The 17,778-nt window shown below is 38.1% G+C and overlaps 2 protein-coding genes across 4 annotated transcripts in view; both read left to right on the top strand.

The window, feature by feature from the left end:
• Positions 1 to 587: 587 nt before the first annotated feature.
• On the top strand, positions 588 to 6,712 carry si:dkey-193c22.1 (uncharacterized protein LOC567837 homolog). Of its 3 annotated transcripts, none has more exons than XM_046841154.1 (9): positions 588 to 759; positions 908 to 961; positions 1,694 to 1,843; positions 1,948 to 2,065; positions 2,239 to 2,451; positions 2,566 to 2,649; positions 4,687 to 4,828; positions 4,921 to 5,083; positions 5,843 to 6,712. In XM_046841154.1, the coding sequence occupies exons 2-9, from the start codon at positions 918 to 920 to the stop codon at positions 6,075 to 6,077; spliced, it is 1,149 nt and encodes a 382-aa protein (XP_046697110.1). In that variant the 5' UTR covers positions 588 to 759; positions 908 to 917; the 3' UTR covers positions 6,078 to 6,712. The 3 variants fall into 3 exon arrangements, with proteins under 3 accessions (XP_046697110.1, XP_046697111.1, XP_046697112.1); XM_046841155.1 differs by having other exon boundaries at positions 589 to 759; positions 936 to 961; XM_046841156.1 differs by lacking the exon at positions 908 to 961 and having other exon boundaries at positions 589 to 759.
• A 7,156-nt stretch (positions 6,713 to 13,868) lies between these two features.
• Positions 13,869 to 17,778, top strand: part of wdfy3 (WD repeat and FYVE domain containing 3) — an 88,900-nt gene continuing 84,990 nt past the window's right edge. Inside the window, 1 exon segment of the mRNA XM_046841410.1 lies at positions 13,869 to 14,037. Within this exon segment, the coding sequence (XP_046697366.1) occupies positions 14,009 to 14,037 (29 nt within the window). The 5' untranslated portion in view covers positions 13,869 to 14,008.

The following is a 17,778-nucleotide window of genomic DNA, read 5'->3' as shown; positions in this document are numbered from 1 at the left end:
ACTCAAATCACTACAGGGCTGTAAACCCAATTCACCACACTACTGTCCAGAAACGTGCACTACAGGGCTGTATAACTCACATCACTACAGGGCTGTAACCCAAATCACTACACTACTGCCCAGAAACGTGCACTACAGGGCTGTAACCCAAATCACTACAGGGCTGTAAACCCAATTCACTACACTACTGTCCAGAAACGTGCACTACAGGGCTGTAACCCAAATCACTACAGGGCTGTAACCCAATTCACTACACTACTGTCCAGAAACGTGCAGTACAGGGCTGTAACCCAAATCACTACACTACCTCCCAGAAACGTGCACTACAGGGCTGCAACCCAAATCAGTACACATTCCAAAAACGTGCACTATAAAGCTGTAATCCAAATTAATACAAATCCTAAACTACATGTATGTTTGCAGTGCAGTATGTTTTCATCACTACATCGCTACACGCGCGAGCACACACACACACACACACACACACACACACACACACACACACATACACACATACACGCACAGAAACATGGGCGTTTCTTTGAACGTTCAGCCCCGCCGTTTCCAAAAGCAACCAATAGGAAGGAGGAATGCTTCTACGTCACGATGCGGAAGTGTAGTGTCGCTCAGCTGAATGTCAGACTTTCTTACTCTATTCTACTAAATAATATGAATTAAATCCACTCTTAAAACCAACAGTTACAGTTGATTAGATGTCCATCTTCCGGTTTGGCTCACAGACGAGTTTGCCGTTTTGTGGTGAGATGTTTACACGCACCTTTATTTCCTGTTGATTTAAACACACGTGCATAGGAAACTAAGTCACTCTGACTAAGTGCTCTGCTGCACCACACACTGAGAAACACCTGAAGATCACACTGGTGACTGCACTGTTATTGTGTCTCAGTGAGTTCTTTATGCATTTTGAATCTAAGGACTCTGGAGCTTCACTCTACAACATGTAAGTGACGTCACATGCTTTCCAATGCCTTTTGGGAAACATGTCTTTTATTATAATAGTGAAAATAATTCTTACTATTGTAATAACATTATATGTAAGGAATAAAACACATTAGGGCACGCTGTAATCGGAAAACAATCAGTGATTCCAAACTCTTTTGCCTTTATCACATAGGAACTTATTATTTCTATGGAACAGTATGTGTTTTATTATTTTTATACCACAACAGATCTGGAATTATCAACATTATTTATCATAACAGAACTATATATTGTACATTTTGTCAAACAATTTTCTATTTTAGTTTAATATAATCAACATCTGTAAAACGAGTTCCTCTTCGTCACTTGTGGTGTAACATTTGTACATTTCAGTTGGTACTTGAACAACTTCTCCTTTTCCTCTCTCTCTCTTTAGTGTAGTGATAAGAACACAAAGTTTGAGTTTGAATTGAGTTAGAAATAATCGTAGACATCCACCATACACACCTCATTTCATCAACTAGATTTATATATTTGACAACGGTGTATACGGTATAAAGTATTAAAACATTTCCAATATAACTCCAGTCAGGGTCAGAATCAAAATTGCTGAGTATGTGGAATTTGGTGACTTAAAGGAAATTTGTTGACAGAAGCTTCCAGTTGCACATTTGAGAAAAAAAAGTTAAAAAAACCATAACAGTAAACATACATCAGTATAGAAAAGTCTAATCATGTGATTTGTTTCCAGGATGGGGATTAAGTACAATATGAGGCTTCCTGTTGCAGCTGCTGCAATATTTGTAGCTCTTCCTTACAGTATCTCGCTTATCGCCCAGTGGTTCTATGGATGGCCTGATAAACCCGGGTACAAAAAATACACAGAGGCTCTTAAACCCTGGTAGGTTTACTTAAAGAGTAAAAATTCTTTTGAAGCTTATTTTACGATGTAGATATTTAAAACACTACAGAAATTCTATATCAAATCTTAATATTCTGCTGAAGGCGAATCTACCGAGTGACGAGGGCAGTGCTGGAAATGATGAAGTATCTGCAGTACAGCAAGTTATACTTCCAGTGGAAAGTGTGGTACAAGAAAACCAGTAGTCAGCACTGTGTGAAAGTGAGTCACCTCTTTTTCCAGTTTTTATCTAGGCATAGCAAAAGAAAAGACATGATGGAAAACTTTGTTTAGTTCGTTCAACAGCGTCAATTACGATACTGAGACGTCTTGCTTCAGTAGATCTGAAAGTCAGAAGCTGTCTTACACTCTCTCACACGTTTCTATGTTTACAGGACATTCCCTTTGGTCACAGTGGTAACAAATTAGACTTGTACCATTCTCCAAGATTGGGCCAGTCAGAAACAGAGCTTGTCCCAGTAGTAGTGTTTGTCTATGGAGGAGCCTGGGGCTCAGGAGAGAGATCCATGTACTGTCTACTTGCTCTACAAATGGCTAAAGAACTTAATGCTTCAGTGATTTGTCCTGATTATTCCATTTATCCAAAGGTGTGCTTTTTATTTTGTGGTATTTTAATCATGTAAAGAGCATAGCCTACTGCTTTTCTATCTATGCTTCATCTAGGTTATGGGGTTCATGCTGTTTAATGTGTTAACTTACAGGGGAACGTATCAAAAATGGTTCAGGACATAAGTGACAGTCTGATGTGGGTGAGAGAGAATGGACATTCTTTCGGTCTTGACAAAGTAAGTAATCTTGTGAGACAGAGTCAGGTGACCAATTAAATGAAAATACAATATGAATTGTTATAATGCGTGAGGCCACCATCAGCCACCATGAGCAACAAGAACAACTGCCCTAATAAAGAATGTATATTAATCTGTACTGGAATAACGAACGCCATTCTTCAGAAATACAGTAATTCCCCCGCTTTACCGTGGTTCTGTTTATCGTGGAATCACATTCGCCACATAACTAATTTGTCTGGCTGATTTTCCCAGGCTCTCCACGGATAGCAGGATAGACCAAAAAAAACGTATGGGGAATTGTTTTTTATGGAGTTTTATGTTGAAATAATGCAATGTATGAATAAAAATATAATAAAAATTTTTTAAATGTAAATACGGTACAGTACTGTATACATAAAATGGTTTATGAATGTGGTGAGGGAAGACATGCAGGTAGTTGGTTTGAAAAAGGCAGATGTAGAGGACAGGGGGGATGGAGATGAATGATCTGCTGTGGTGACCCCCAATGGAAGAAGCCAGAAGAAGAAGAAGAAGTAATGTATACATAAAAAAGTGGTGGTGTCACTTTATTGCTTTTTTTCCGTTTATAAACAAGGGATTACTGTGCTTCAGATAGTATTTTGATAATAGTGGTGGAATAAGGTTGCTCCAAAATTTCTCACAGGTGTTTAAAGATCTAGAGTCTGTGAATTCAAGTGCTTTACATCTTTACCACCTCATCAAACCATTCAGTGAGCCTTTAATACCCTGTGGAAGGTGGCAGTCATTCTGAAAGAGACTAGTCCCCTAGGAAAGAAGCATTTCATCATGGGATCGATGTGGACTTAAACCATGCCAGCAAAAGGTTTCAGCAGTGTAACATTGGCACGAATTTTCCTTTAATTTGTCACCTGAATATAAATGTATAGTACATGTTTGTTTTAGTAACTGTTTTTAAAATACAAAACACATCCCTCATTATGTTGCAGTGTTTGCATTATTAAAATTGATGTTTATCTTACTGCTAGCTGTTGGACAACAATAACTAAAATACTATCAGAAATGCAAATGAGATATTCAATTATATCTGATTAGACTGAACACGTGAATTGCTCCAGTGAGCTGTTTAGTGTTTAGAGGTTTTAATGAGTCGGTCAATAAGAATGCTATTTAAAAAGAATGATAAGTAGGTAGTTTTTGAATGAATTTAGAATGATCTCAAGCATCACTCTATACATTACGCTATCAATTTATTCATGTAAACAATTTTGCATATAGGGCCTCAGAATTCCAGGTTGCCCTATGGATTTTTAGTACCAAAGTACCTTTTGTAACTAGTACTAAAAAGGTGGTAGCTTAGTGGTTAAGGCATTGGATTATGGATCCGAAGTTGTCGAGTTCAAATCTCAGCCACAGTAAGCCGCCACTCCTGGGCCCCTGAGCAAGGCCCTTAACCCCACAGCTGCTCAGTTGTATGAATGACATAAATGTTGGTTGCTCTGGATAAGGACATCTGTTAAATATCCTATTTACAAGTCTTTAAACAGGAAGTACAATATATGGACACCTGACCTTCTCTGCCATAACATTTACCACAAATCTAGAGGCACACAATTGTACAGGACGTCTTTGGATGCGTTCATAATCAATTTTTGCATTCACTTGAAAACCCAATCCTGTTCCAGCATGGCAGTGTCCCTGTGCACCAAGCAAACTCCATGAAGATACGGTTTACATAGTTTGGAGTGGGAGATCTTGGGTGGCCTGTTATTGAACTCTGATCTCAACCCTACAGAGCACCTTTAGGATGAATGCAAGTGTGAAGGATGAACACTGACTGCACCCTACATCAGTACCAGACTTTACTAACACCCTGGTGAACACAAATGTAGTGGAACATCTTCCCAGGGCAATGGAGGGAATTATAAGAGCGAATGGGGACTAAATGTGGAATGGGATGTTTAAAAAGCACATAATGCAAACATTAACCTTCATCTTGATTTCTTGCATGATAAATGTTCCTTTGACTGCATTTTGTTTCGCCCTGTCACGTAGGATAATATTGTGTTAATCGGCCACTCGGCAGGAGCTCATCTGTGCATACTGACCACAGTGTTTCTACTGGAAGGTGCAGAGTCGCTGTTCATCGAGCCAAACAAACAGAAAGAAATGATCAACTCGATTAAAGGCATCATAGGTAAACACGTTCTTGTTTGTAGCTCATTAATGAAGATCTGCACTCCGTGCCTGCTTCATGTCCTCACACAAAACACACTGGTTGTCGTGCAGGTTTGAGTGGCGTGTACAATATAACAGACCATTACGAACACGAGAAGACGCGAGCCGTCGAATACATCTCCGCCATGCACAAAGCCATGGACGGAACAGAGAACTTTGACTACTATTCGCCTACAGCTCGAATCAGGAAGCTGAATAAGGACCAGATAGACAGGTATTTAACAAGTGTGTTCAGTTAACATTGCGCTTTTTTGGGGTTTTTTTTTGGTTGCTGTGTTACACAAGTGAAAAACAAATGACACAGGTAATAACAAGGTCACATTTTCAATTACAAAATACCTTTATCAGGGGTGTGTAGACTTTTTATCTACACTGTATGAGCAGCTTTAATGACTGGATGGTGGGAACAGTTTTGTTAAACTACTCATCAATAGTTTGTGTGGAGATGATCATGATAACCAGGATACTCAGAATCAGTATGGTGCGAATATTAGCCAATTAATGAAAATCTGAGAAATATGATCAAAGAAATCAAATTCAAATAAAAAAAGTATAAAGAACAAATGTTTGAATGTTTGATTTCTTCAATTCATATTTCTCCGATATATAGTTTATTTAATTTAGTTTTTATACTTTTCATATACATAGTATGTGATTTTCCTGTCAAAGTTTAATTAAGCTTAATAATATTTGAAGGATTTTGGTATCAGCCCATATTCATATTTCAGTATAGGAAAAATTGGTATCTGCATCATAATTGTAAATAACAGACTACTGTTAATGAATGAATGAATTTCTTATTCACTTTAACTAAACTGCTAATAGGAAACCCAGCTGATCAGAATCCCTGCAACAAAACAATTTCCCTATTATTATTATTATTATTATTATCCCCAACTTTATTTCCCTTAATAAAGTATTCTGATTCTGATGATGTGTCACACTGATCCTGACTCCCTGTGTTTTCTTACAGACTTCCTCCAGTAGGATTAATCCATGGCACTAATGACATCATAGTTCCCGTGGAGTCGTCAGTACGACTCTGTGAGCTCCTCACTTCACTCTCCGTCACTGCCACCCTGTATGTGCTGCCAAACATGAACCACAGTGAGGTGGTTACAGATCTAATGGCACCAGGCAGACACTTTTATGATACTGTATTTAGCTGCATCAAACAGGAGTACCGAAAATGTATCGGATCGACGTAATCGAACTTTTTGTGCCCTCATGCTTTTGTGTTTGCACATGCTATTATTATTATTATTATTATTATTATTAATAAACACAATAATAATAATAATGACAATAATGTTTGTTCTGTTATAATTATATTTTTTATTTTTAAAAGAATGTGAATTTTTTCTTTCATATATATAAATGATTGAGCATTTCTTTGTCTTAATGCAGAGCCATGTGTCATGTTTACAGACTATCGTGTAGAACTAGTTTTTTAATGTTTAATGTGCCTAGAGATTATATTTTGTTAAGAATATTATGTAAATATTAAGTAGGAGACTTAAACGTTTTAAAAAATATTTTAATATATAATTATATTTTAAAATAAAAATGTACAACGTAGACTAGTTACATAACCCCAACACATTAAAATATTTTATGTTTTATAATATATATTTGCTGTTGTATAGTTACAAAAGGTATGCCATATATATTATGATTTCAATGTTTTAAAATGGTAAAGTAAAAGTGCTTTTAATAAATACTACAATGGTTGGGTTTGTGTAGTCTAGTGACAAATGAAAAAAAGTTACATATAAAATAAAAAAAAGTTCAATACAAAGGATAGAATGTCATTTTGAATCAAATAAAAATGTATATGCATTAATACAGTTGGCAGCTTTTATATTTTCAGAGTTTATATTCAGATTTTATAACTTTTATTTTTAACCGAACTGAAGCCTATGAGCAGAGTTTGGCCTTTTTTTCCAACAAATTGACTCACCTACATAATATCCTGACAGAAATTGGAATAATTTTTAAAAACTAAGAAACAACTTTGTGTCACTTTGTGTGTGCTCATTGATATTACAAGCGTATATCTGCGTTGCCTATAGCGTTAATATCTGTATTAGGCATCGAACTCTATTGTACTATAAATTTTTTTTTTTTTACATTGTTTTTGCAATATATCTTTGTACTTATTTAAAGTGAGGCAATGAAGCAGGCTCTGAAACACCTGCAAAAATCATTTTCTATAAGCACAGTTTGCTGTGTCATTGTTATTCACAAATACATTTTAAAGCTTTATTAGGAAAGGAAGAATCCATATGTGAACATGATCTAGAAACTTTACCCTCTTCTCTGGGCCAAAGCTCATTTATAATACACTGAGGCAAAGTGAAAAACTGTTCTTTGGTCAGATGACATTACATTTTTCAGATTAAAGGGAAGATGCATCCCTGATGGTATGGGGTGCAATAGTGCCTATAGAATGGACAGATTGCACATCTTAAAAGATATGATTAATGCTGTAAGGCATATCATAACAGCATGACTTTGTAGTAGTCCAGATGCTGAATTGGCCTGTCTGCAGTCCAGACCATTAACCAATTGAAAACATTTTACCACATTATAAAATGAAAAATATGACTAAAATCCTGTATCAGACACACATGGGATGAAGTTCTTCTCTGAAAACTCCAGTTTCCTTAGTTCCCAGATGTATATAGACTGTTGTTAAAAAAAAAAGACAGCATGTACACAGTGTTGCAACCCTCAATTAAAACCTTTGCTTCAAATGGTAGAATTGTAATGGAGGAAATGTGAAGAATAATATGTTCATATATGTACAGCATGCAATATGTAAGTGTATATATGTGCATGAGCTGTTAAGTAAGTACAATACATATAAAGGCTCTGGGCAATGTAAACATGTGCAGAAAGTGGTGATTAGTATTTTAAGAATATATATATTCTTAGCATACTACACTACTAAACAGGACGTATGTAAGGCACAATATGTGTAGAGAATTTGGGGTGTGTACAATGTATGCACAACTGTACAAAATGTATACACACTGTATATACAGATATATATATATATATATATATATATATATATATATATATATATATATATATATATATATGAGGAGAATCTATGATATACAATGCATTATATAGAGAATAATTAAATATAATCGAAATAGTATGAACTCATAAATAAGAGGAACCATGAACTTATTATTAGTATATGACTACATGATTATATAACTAAATATAATGCAGTTCAATATAATACAACATTATACCATTAAATGCACTCAAGGTAATTTTTTGGCTCTTCATTGGGAAACAGTTAAAGCGTTAGAGCGCCTGCGGTGTATGTAAATAAAAGCAGGTGCAGTTCCGCGAGTTTGACCAGCAGGTGTCGGTGTTGCTCGTGTTTTGCTGTCGCAGTCAGGCGGCCGTGTGGGAGCGCTGAGCGCTGCCAGTGGAGCGGTGGAGCTGGGATGAGGTGCTGCTGTTGTCGGGATGGCGAGGATTAAATATGGCCACTAGCTGACTTGACTGCCTGTACTGTAGCCCCCCTCCACCGAAAAAAGCTCTCAATATGCGTCAGATATGGATTAGGAACGGAAACGGAGGCTGTCATTAGCAGAGAGAAGTGAGCTCCGGTCCCGTTAAACGCCTCGCTTTTCCCTCACGAACCTCTGCCTCGACGTTATCGGTAAGTTGTCCATTGATACCGTGTAGCGTTCGAGCTAGCTGCGGAGCCACCCGAGCCGCTTCCCGTGTGGGGAGGCATCAATACAATAACCTCGGCGTGTTTCCGAATAGCGTCTGCTGCTGCTGTTGTGTTGGTGGTGGTGGTGTTGGTGGTTGTTGTTGTTGTTGTTGACGACCTCGGGAATGCAGCTTCCATGTTAGTAGTGTCCTGCTAGTCTGCTAATGCTAACGCTAGCTTAGCATCTCATCCGCAAAGGAACACACACACACACACACACACACACACTGTGATTGTAGACGGTTATTTACTATTCGCCGGACTGTTTTTATAAAACAGGGCAACAACCAGATGTTAAACATCTGTCCTGGTCGTGCTGTGTGTCCTGTCACACAACGTCAGAAGGCTGGAAGTGATTGCTGGAGGTAACTGGGTTGTACAGCCACAGCCTTTCCTCCTGTAAACCACCGGTCCTGGATATGTGAACACCGAGTCCTCCAAACTCCAAACACTGGCCTGCTGTCGGCTTCACCCCCACACTAATATCCTACCTAATGAAATCCAAGGCTTGTCTGGATCTGTGTATGGAATGAGCTCTTCAGATTGATCTTTTCCACTTCAGTCCCTAATGTCAGATTACGTGTCTGTGTCCGCTGATGAGAATTGTGTTGTGTTTGTGCTTGTTTGTTATCTCCACAGTTAAACTGTGTTCAGGATGAGCGAGGGAGAAAAAAAAACAAAAGGCAGCTGCTTACGCCGAGGAAAAACTTCAGCTTTGTGCAAGTCATCGGTCGAATCCCAAATGGCTCGCTGCTTCCTACTTAAGTGCACTACATCAGATGTGAAATAAAGAGTCCTGCACAGTGGCTCGCTCACAGTCTCGCCTCGTCTGAGCAGGAGCTGGGAAATCAGCCAGAGAACAGAATCTTTACCGAATCATAACTCTGGCACGTGACGAGTAAGCACGGGTCATGACCTGGAGAGAGGGAGAAGGGAGGCGGAGAGAAGGACAGATTGACAGAGAGGTTGAGAGAGAAAGGGAGAGATACAGACAGAGAAAGATGGGGAAGAGAGAGAGACAGATACAAACAGGGAGGTGGGTAAAGGGAGAGAGAGAGAGAGAGAAAAAGGGAGGGAGGAAGACAGATGGAGAGAGAGACAGGGTGAAATATGGGGAGAAAGAGATACAGGGAGAGAAAGAGAGACGGATAGACAGAGAGTGAGAGAGAAAGATCAGACAGAGAGGAGACAGGAAAGAGAGAAAAGGAAAGATATATAGAGGGAGGAAAACAGGGAGAGAGAGAGGGACAAATGCGGACAGAGAGAGAGAGAGAGAGATCAGACAGAGAGGAGACAGATATATAGAGAGAGGGAGATACAGGCAGAGAGGGCACAGGGGGAGAGAGAGGAAATGAGACATATATAGAGGGAGAGAGAGAGAGATACAGATACGGACAGAGAGGGAGTTTACACCTGGGATTAATATCTGCCTTGAATGATGTTCACACCTGCATTTTGAAAGCATCTCCTCTGACCGATTGTGTTCAGATTGAGTGCTACTGGAGGACGGGTGTCATGCACGTTTCTTGCGGCAGCTTATGCTATACTTGTTTTCATTTTATGTGCTCTTCACTCACGTGGTCTTCTAATAAACCTTATGGAGGGCATATGAGACAATAGAAGAAGCAACGAAGAGCAGCTGTTTTCTTTTCTGCTGGTTTAAATTCAGAGTGGTTCACAGTGGTGCATGCTAGATGCAGTGGATCATAGTGATCCCATAGTGATTACTAAGTTTCCAGCCAGGGCAGTGAGGCAGTGGATCAGGCTCTCTGGGACGCATCGAGACGCATATATGTTCACACTGTAAACCAGGGGTCCCAAACTACGGTCCACCCCTACTTTTGGAACGGCCCTCTGAACAATGGCAGGAAATATATATTTTTTTAAATATGTTTTACTCATACCATATCTGTATTTGATAATAAAGGTTGGCTTTCGAACAAAAAATTCCCGTAGTTATTAATAAGACGTCGTGGCACCTATAGTTGATTGCTGGAACGATCGGATATCGGCGAAAATCCATACCGATAGTTTTTCCAGCTTCTGGACCGCTATCATTACGAGAGCGGCCTCTAGAGGCAATTCACTGATGCCACATGCTGTTTGTTTTTACGTGTGAGCAGGTGCGTGGACGGAGGGCACTATATTATAATTATTATTAATTATTGATTTATTATGTAATTATATGTTTAAATTAATATATTTTCATGATTCAGTACCGGATTTTTATTTAGTTAATTCAGTACTATTTTACTATAATTATTTTTTTATTTTTTTCTCAATTCAGTATCCATTTAAAGAACTATCGATTGATTAATTGTTTATTGGCAAGTATGATCCAACCTAGCTCTCGTTATTGTTATAAGCCATTGTCGGTTGAACTTCAACAGCAAAAATCAGAAAATGCACTAACATGATAATCGCAACGTATACAGGAAGCATCCATGCACTAGTAGGAAAAAAAAGAATTTTTGATAATCACTGGCATCTATCCACAACTGAAATTAAACTATTTGGTCAAAAAAAATCTATAATTTGGCGAGTAATTTTATAAAAGGACGGAGAAAAACATCAGCATGGCCAATTCAGATGAGAATAAAATGACAGAGTAAAACAGGGTTATAACCCCATGTACATTTAATTCCACCTGAATGGGGTTTTATCTCCTGTTTTTCATTGCTCTTGCCTATCATTTTCTATGCAAATTTCATCTCATGCTGGAAAAGTGATGTTTGACTTCTGTTGTTTGCTGAATTTAATCTTGTAGCATACAGATCAGACACCTTAACCCGAATAGTAAACACTTTCCAAGTCGGTGTGCTTTAGAAGAGGCACTCGGCCATATACATGGTGTAGACAAGAACACCTCAGAAGACCTGGGAAAGCAGTTTCAGAACTAAAATTATTAAGAAAAAGCACGATCCTGCACGCTGATTAAATACAATGCAGCAACAGGTATAAATGTATAAAGCATTACTTTATATTTACTTATGCACAAAATCATTAAGTTTTATTCTTCTGTAAACAATTCCTAATTATATCACCGCTCGGTCCTTAAATATTTATATTAATGTAACTTTATAAGTGAATACTAACTGCTTTTATCATTTATATTTGCAATGGTCTGAGAAAACACAGTCCAGTGATCGTTTTATTGCTGTTCGGATGTGAGAGTTTTATCATTGAGGAAAGAAACGTACTCTAGACATCCACCTTGTAAAAAAATCCAATCCGAATAGAGCCGTTCGCTATTGTTTCTCCTGATAAAACACCACAGCACTTCTTAATTCGTGTTGCTGTGCATGTTTTTAACCTGCACTCATTACTAATTAGGTTCTATAGTTAAAGCTCATTCTCATGGTTTTCGGATGCTCCACATGATCAACAATTTACCTTCTTGGGAAAGTCCTCAGGACAGAGGCATTTTCTTTGCTTTGTGGTTTCTCAGTCACATGACAAGCTGAATATTTTTGTCTTATTGACTTCAAGAGGAAAGAAAATGAGGGGGACTGGTGTCTGGGGTTTATATCAGTTATAACAAACACAGGAATTTAGCTGTCGCTCAGACTTTCCACTTTCACTGCAAGACACCACAACAACTAACGGTTATTCGTAGCATCTAGTATCTTTAGAGCATGTTTAGATTTATATCTTTAGTAATGTTCTCGGATTTAGTTTCTATAGATCTTAAAAGATTATTCACACAGCATTGTAAAAACGTATAATCTGACTAGTTTTCACTGTTTCTATAGTAACAGCTTATTCATAAGGACGAAAAAAAAGTGTTATAGGGGGTATAAGAGAAATAAAACACTTCAGGATTAACTTTTATAGGAAAGTAATCTTTGGGGTATATTCCTATAATAAGTGATAACCTGTGTCCTCACATCATAGACGATATTTCCCATGTAGCTTTATTGATAATTCCCAGGAAGTGTTCTAGTACCCCTTCAGTCTTCCTGATTTACTCAAACAGAATGCCTCTCCTGAGCTTCCATTCAGCACGAGGTTACTGAGACAGGCAGGATTTCGGGGGGGGGTCATGTTTGTGCTAAATGCATCGAGCCTGAATGCAGACTGAAAAATCATGTTCTTTTTGTGTCTTTACCCTCAGTAGTCCCTATTCTGGTGTTTTTAGATCTCAGATCTTTGCTCCCTATGTGTGTGCAATATTCTAATCTGTATCACTGTCAGGGTTAAAGAACTGTTTAGAGTGAGTCAATTTGTACGTTTCCATTTTTAAAACTGCCACACAAAGGTATTTATAAGGATGCATAATTAATGGCTCCTGCTTTATGGATCTCAGAAAGCGATATTGTTCATGTTAAACGCAAGCGTCCACCCGAATATTGGTTTTCTGAATGACCGCTCTGCAATGAGAGTTTTTTTATTTCGCTTTCTGTAACTGCTTTGTTTTGAAGCTGACTTTGATTTCTTGGTACTTCAGTCATCCTGCTGATTTGGAAATTTATGCTGATTCGGTTTGTAATGCATGCACTATTTTTGACTGAAATGGCATTATTTGTGTGTGTACATCCTGTTAAACACAGTGTAAGCCTCCACTGCATGGATTCTTTAGCTACCCAGGTGGGAGGAGCTACAATACCTCTCACCCAATGCCGTTTAATTCTGCATCCAGTGCAGAATGAATTATTGAGCCTCTGAAAGACAGACAGACAGACAGACAGACAGACAGACAGACAGACAGACAGACAGACAGACAGACAGCAACAAAATGCAGCTTGGCATATACCAGAAGTGGAAATAGTAGCAGTTGTGCAAATAGACAAGTGCAGATAAATATGTAGCATATGTACAGCATGTAATATATATATATATATATATATATATATATATATATATATATATATATATATATATATATATATATATGTGTGTATATATATATATATATATATATATATATATATATATATATATATATATATATATATATATATATATGTATGTATGTAAACATATGTACAGTGAATAAATATAAAGGCTATAGCAGTGAAGAGGTGTGGACATTTTAAAAAGTAAATGGTTCAGTGAATTTGAAAAAAAATTCAAAATGGATATGCTGCATGTTTTGGATGGAGTGTGTCTTTTTTGCTCCCCCGCCATGGCACCCAGATGGTATCTCCTGGTGTGAAAGAAGCGCCCCTCCCATTATCCACCCGCGTGGTACAGCTGGTGACAGGGGGGCATCAGCTGTGCCAGTCCCTGCAGGCTGGCACCCGAGTCGCCTGGCAGTGCCAATAAAGCTCTCCACTCGCCGCTCGCGAGCGTAACGCCTCATAAACGCAGGGCCGTCTTTCTGTACGGAAAAAAACAAGGATCGTTATCTCCCCGGCTCCTTTCGGATTGCCTTTCCATCGATGATACCAAGGGATGCTGGCAGAGCAGCAGGAGAGCAGTAGGTATGGAAAACACATTCTCCATGGTGACAAGCGGGTTTGTTTACACACCTTTTCGATGCGGTTTGATCTGCTGCCATGGTGGTCTCGAAATAGCTGCTTCGATGCAGCCTACTGGTGTCTCTGACCAACGCTTTCTTTCAACCACAGACACAAAATTCGGTTTTGTGTATTCATTATTTGAGATATGGAGTATCTACAGTGTAGGGAAGATGCTTTGTTTTCTTCAGCTGCCATGATGTTGGATTATAAGGCAGTATTGGGAGAATGGATTGATGTGATAAGCCGTGTTTATATGGGTTTAGTATAAAAGGAAACAGTTGTTTTTGATAAGGGGTTTACAGTAAAGACTGGTTTCCTGTTTACTGGGCGTGCTACATATATTTTTAGAGTATCTATTCAGAGTATTTATTTCTTCAGAGGTAGTGGGGATGGTGGATATTGCCATTATTGATCTAATCTTCTTGCACTAGTCATTTGTAATTTCATACACTGTCTGCTTGCTTGGGAACCGTTATGTAACATTTTGCTCAGATTGAATAAATGCTTTATTAAGGTTTTTTTTTTTTTTTCTTGGATGAGCCAAATATAAGCAATTCAAAATTTGACACACACACACACACACACACACACACACACACACACACACACCCACCAACACCCACCAACACACACCAACACACACACACACCAACACACACCAACACACACCAACACACACCAACACACACCAACACACACCAACTACCTGTTTTTCGTTTTTTTTTTTTTTTTTTTGCTTTTGCATTTGGAAATGATGGAAATGTTGAGTCTCAGTTCTCTAAATATGTCGCACATGTGACACGGTTTCTGCGATTACATCACCCCACGCTCATGAACTCTTTGAAACCTCTAAAAAGCCTTTAAAGAATTATATTTCTATAACAAAAAAAGCCTGTAAGGAGTAAAGCATGCAGAGCTGAACCACAGTTTATTGGAGAGAACGTTCACCAGTCCCACACTGTCTGTAATACAATTTTTAACACACAACAATTCGGAACAAGTTCCATTCTTTATTGCTTTCTTTTTATGGGTGGCCATGGCTGTATTGTAAAAAGAATACTACATACTCTCCAACATTTATGCATTTTTAAGAGTATGCCACAACGAACCGTTATTCACAAAAATGTGCCTTTGTCCTTTACGTCCACTTGATTTTAATGTTAGAATAGTAACTCCAGATCTCTAGTCAGGAAAAAAACAGGCAGAATGTCCCATTAGCTGCTATTGAAAGGTGAACTTAAAGGTGTTCGTGCCTTTTGTTTTTTTTTGTTTATTTCTTTTTTTTTTCTCAATTTGAAACTCAAATTCCACATTTGAGGAAAGTTGATTGCAGCACAACAGACACCTATGAAAACCAAGACCCTTCTGGAAGCCACATCCCTTTCATTAGTTTTTACATTAGTAATCCTTCGGTTTAATTTTTTTTCCTGCTTTGCATCGCTTTGTAAAGGTAATTGAAGCTCATACAAATAAAATCTAATCTATTAATTCATGGACGTTCTAGCTGAAACCAGTCAAATACATTGTACATGCATAATATTTATTAGAGATTTCACTGAAAATGGTTTTATGGGTAAAGAACTATAGTTTGGTCCTTAGCACCGTTCGGAAGGCAACATGTTTCAACATTTATTCTGTAAAAAAACTACACAGCTTGTTGACATTTTCCACTGACACAATTTCAACCATTCTGCCCATTTCTGGTTCCACAACCAAAATATGTCAGGAGCAGTAGAGGTGCGAGGTCTGGGAAACGTAGCATCACCGGAAATGTTTTTTTCTTCTTTTTGAGCAACAGTGTTGAATGCTAGCAATGTATTACTTACATCTCCAAAACGAATGCAACAGAAAAAAAGACACAAAACGTCCAAAGTAGTAGTTCAGCAGAAAGGTTCAGTCTACTAGTCAGCAAGACAAAATTGACAACTTTGTCAGCAACAGAAAAAGCAGCAGTGGACTGGACATTCTACATTTAGTCCCCGTTTGTTATAAAGACCGCCACTCTTTTGGGAAGATGTTTCACTAGATTTTGGAGTGTACTCGTGAAGATCTTTGCTCATTCAGCCATACGAGGAGGTCTGGAGTGCAGTCAGATATGCATTATCTCAGTCAGCATTCCAATCCATCCTAAAGGTGTTCAAAAGGTTTGAGGTCAGAGCTTAATACCAGGCCACTCAAGATCTTCTACTCCAACCCATTCAAACTATATTTTCATGGAGCTGCCTTGGGGGCATTGTCATGCTGGAACTGGTTGGGGTCTCCTAGTTTACATGAAGGGAAAATTTCATGCTACTCATCGAACTCGCCAACTTTGTGCTAAAAACCACATATGGCTGGAAAAGTCCGGTGTCTTGACACGTTTGTCTTTATAGTGTAGGACATGAACTGATATGTGCTTGTTGAACATTGTATTCCAGATTTAGTCCCCTTTTACTGCTACAATAACCTCCACGTTTCTGGGAAGACTTTCCATGAGATTTTTGTGGGGATTGTGTTTATGCAGCTTCAAGATCATTAGTCAGATCAGGCACTGGTGTAAGATGTGGAGGTCTGGGGTTCAGTCAGTGTTCCAGTGCATCATTAAGGTGTTAAAATGATTATAAATGATTAAGACTGAAGCATTGAAAAATACAAATGAATTGTGTGCTTCCATTGTTTTTGTAATAGTTTGGCGAAGAACTTTTGGCTATATGAGTGTGTATATACACAGGGTGTTAAGAAAACCACCAGGTACTTTGGGTGCATTTTTTCAATCACCACTCTGTCCAGGAACATTTCCTTTGAACACCATTTGCTTCGTTACTTACATACAAGTTGAACAGGCTGTTATTGTTCATCGTTATCGTAGTTACTAAAGAGATTCGATTACAATTAAGATGTTTCTGTGATACAGAATATCAACTGTTTAAAACCTGTATTTTGGGTGTTTTTTATGAGATCAAACTCAAACGTTTTCTCTTGTAAATTTCTTTGATGTCATGCCTTTAAACCGTTGGTCTGATTGTATCATATTTTTTTTTGAGACTCGATATAGAAGAGAAGACGATGTGTGTGGACTTGTCCTTTACTCGAATTTTTGTGCTTTTTAATGGGTTTATTCACAATGTAATTCGGAGAGATTTTATTTTGCCAAGAGATTTTCAAAGATGATTTTTGTATATCTTGGATTTGCAGGCAGTCTGAGGAATTTACATTTATTAAAAAAAAAATACAAATAAAGACTTCAAAAGACATCCATGTCATGCAGAAACCCGACAGCGCCGTTATTTTGTTGGAGCTGCTTTTGTTTTTGGCTTTCTTTTAGAATAAATGCTTGAAAGCATTGCAGCCATGAATGTCTGGAAGCTTCTTACCACACACACACACACACACACACACACACATCCCTTTAATGAAACCTGCAAAATCGAAAATTGCATTTAACCAATTAATCATCAAGTATCTATCTTTCAAAATCAGTATGCTCCTGCTAGTCCTAATGGATTCTGGAAATCAGTTAGCAGATGTTTCCAAGCTTGGTGGTCCATAGTCAGGTTTCTGGCCTCAATCATTCACTATACATTAATGAGTGGTGCTTTTGTACTGCGCTGGTCTGCGTTTCACTCAGTTTCATCACTGATTCCAGTTTTATTGAATCCTTTTAATGATGAATGTAAGATCCAATGCTCAGTTTAGATAATGGTGAGATTTGTAAATGGATAT

This window comes from Silurus meridionalis, chromosome 27, assembly GCF_014805685.1.
Source record: "Silurus meridionalis isolate SWU-2019-XX chromosome 27, ASM1480568v1, whole genome shotgun sequence".
Lineage (NCBI taxonomy): Eukaryota > Metazoa > Chordata > Actinopteri > Siluriformes > Siluridae > Silurus > Silurus meridionalis.
Note: the sequence above shows the minus strand (reverse complement) of the source record. Positions and strands in the feature narration are given on the sequence as shown.

Bases quoted from the DNA above. Each gene is read 5' to 3' on its own strand.
- si:dkey-193c22.1 (XM_046841154.1), top strand. From the start codon at position 918: ATGCATTTTGAATCTAAGGACTCTGGAGCTTCACTCTACAACAT. The intron at 2,452-2,565 runs GTGTGCTTTTTA...GTTAACTTACAG, and splicing joins ATTATTCCATTTATCCAAAG to GGGAACGTATCAAAAATGGT. The intron at 5,084-5,842 runs GTATTTAACAAG...GTTTTCTTACAG, and splicing joins AATAAGGACCAGATAGACAG to ACTTCCTCCAGTAGGATTAA.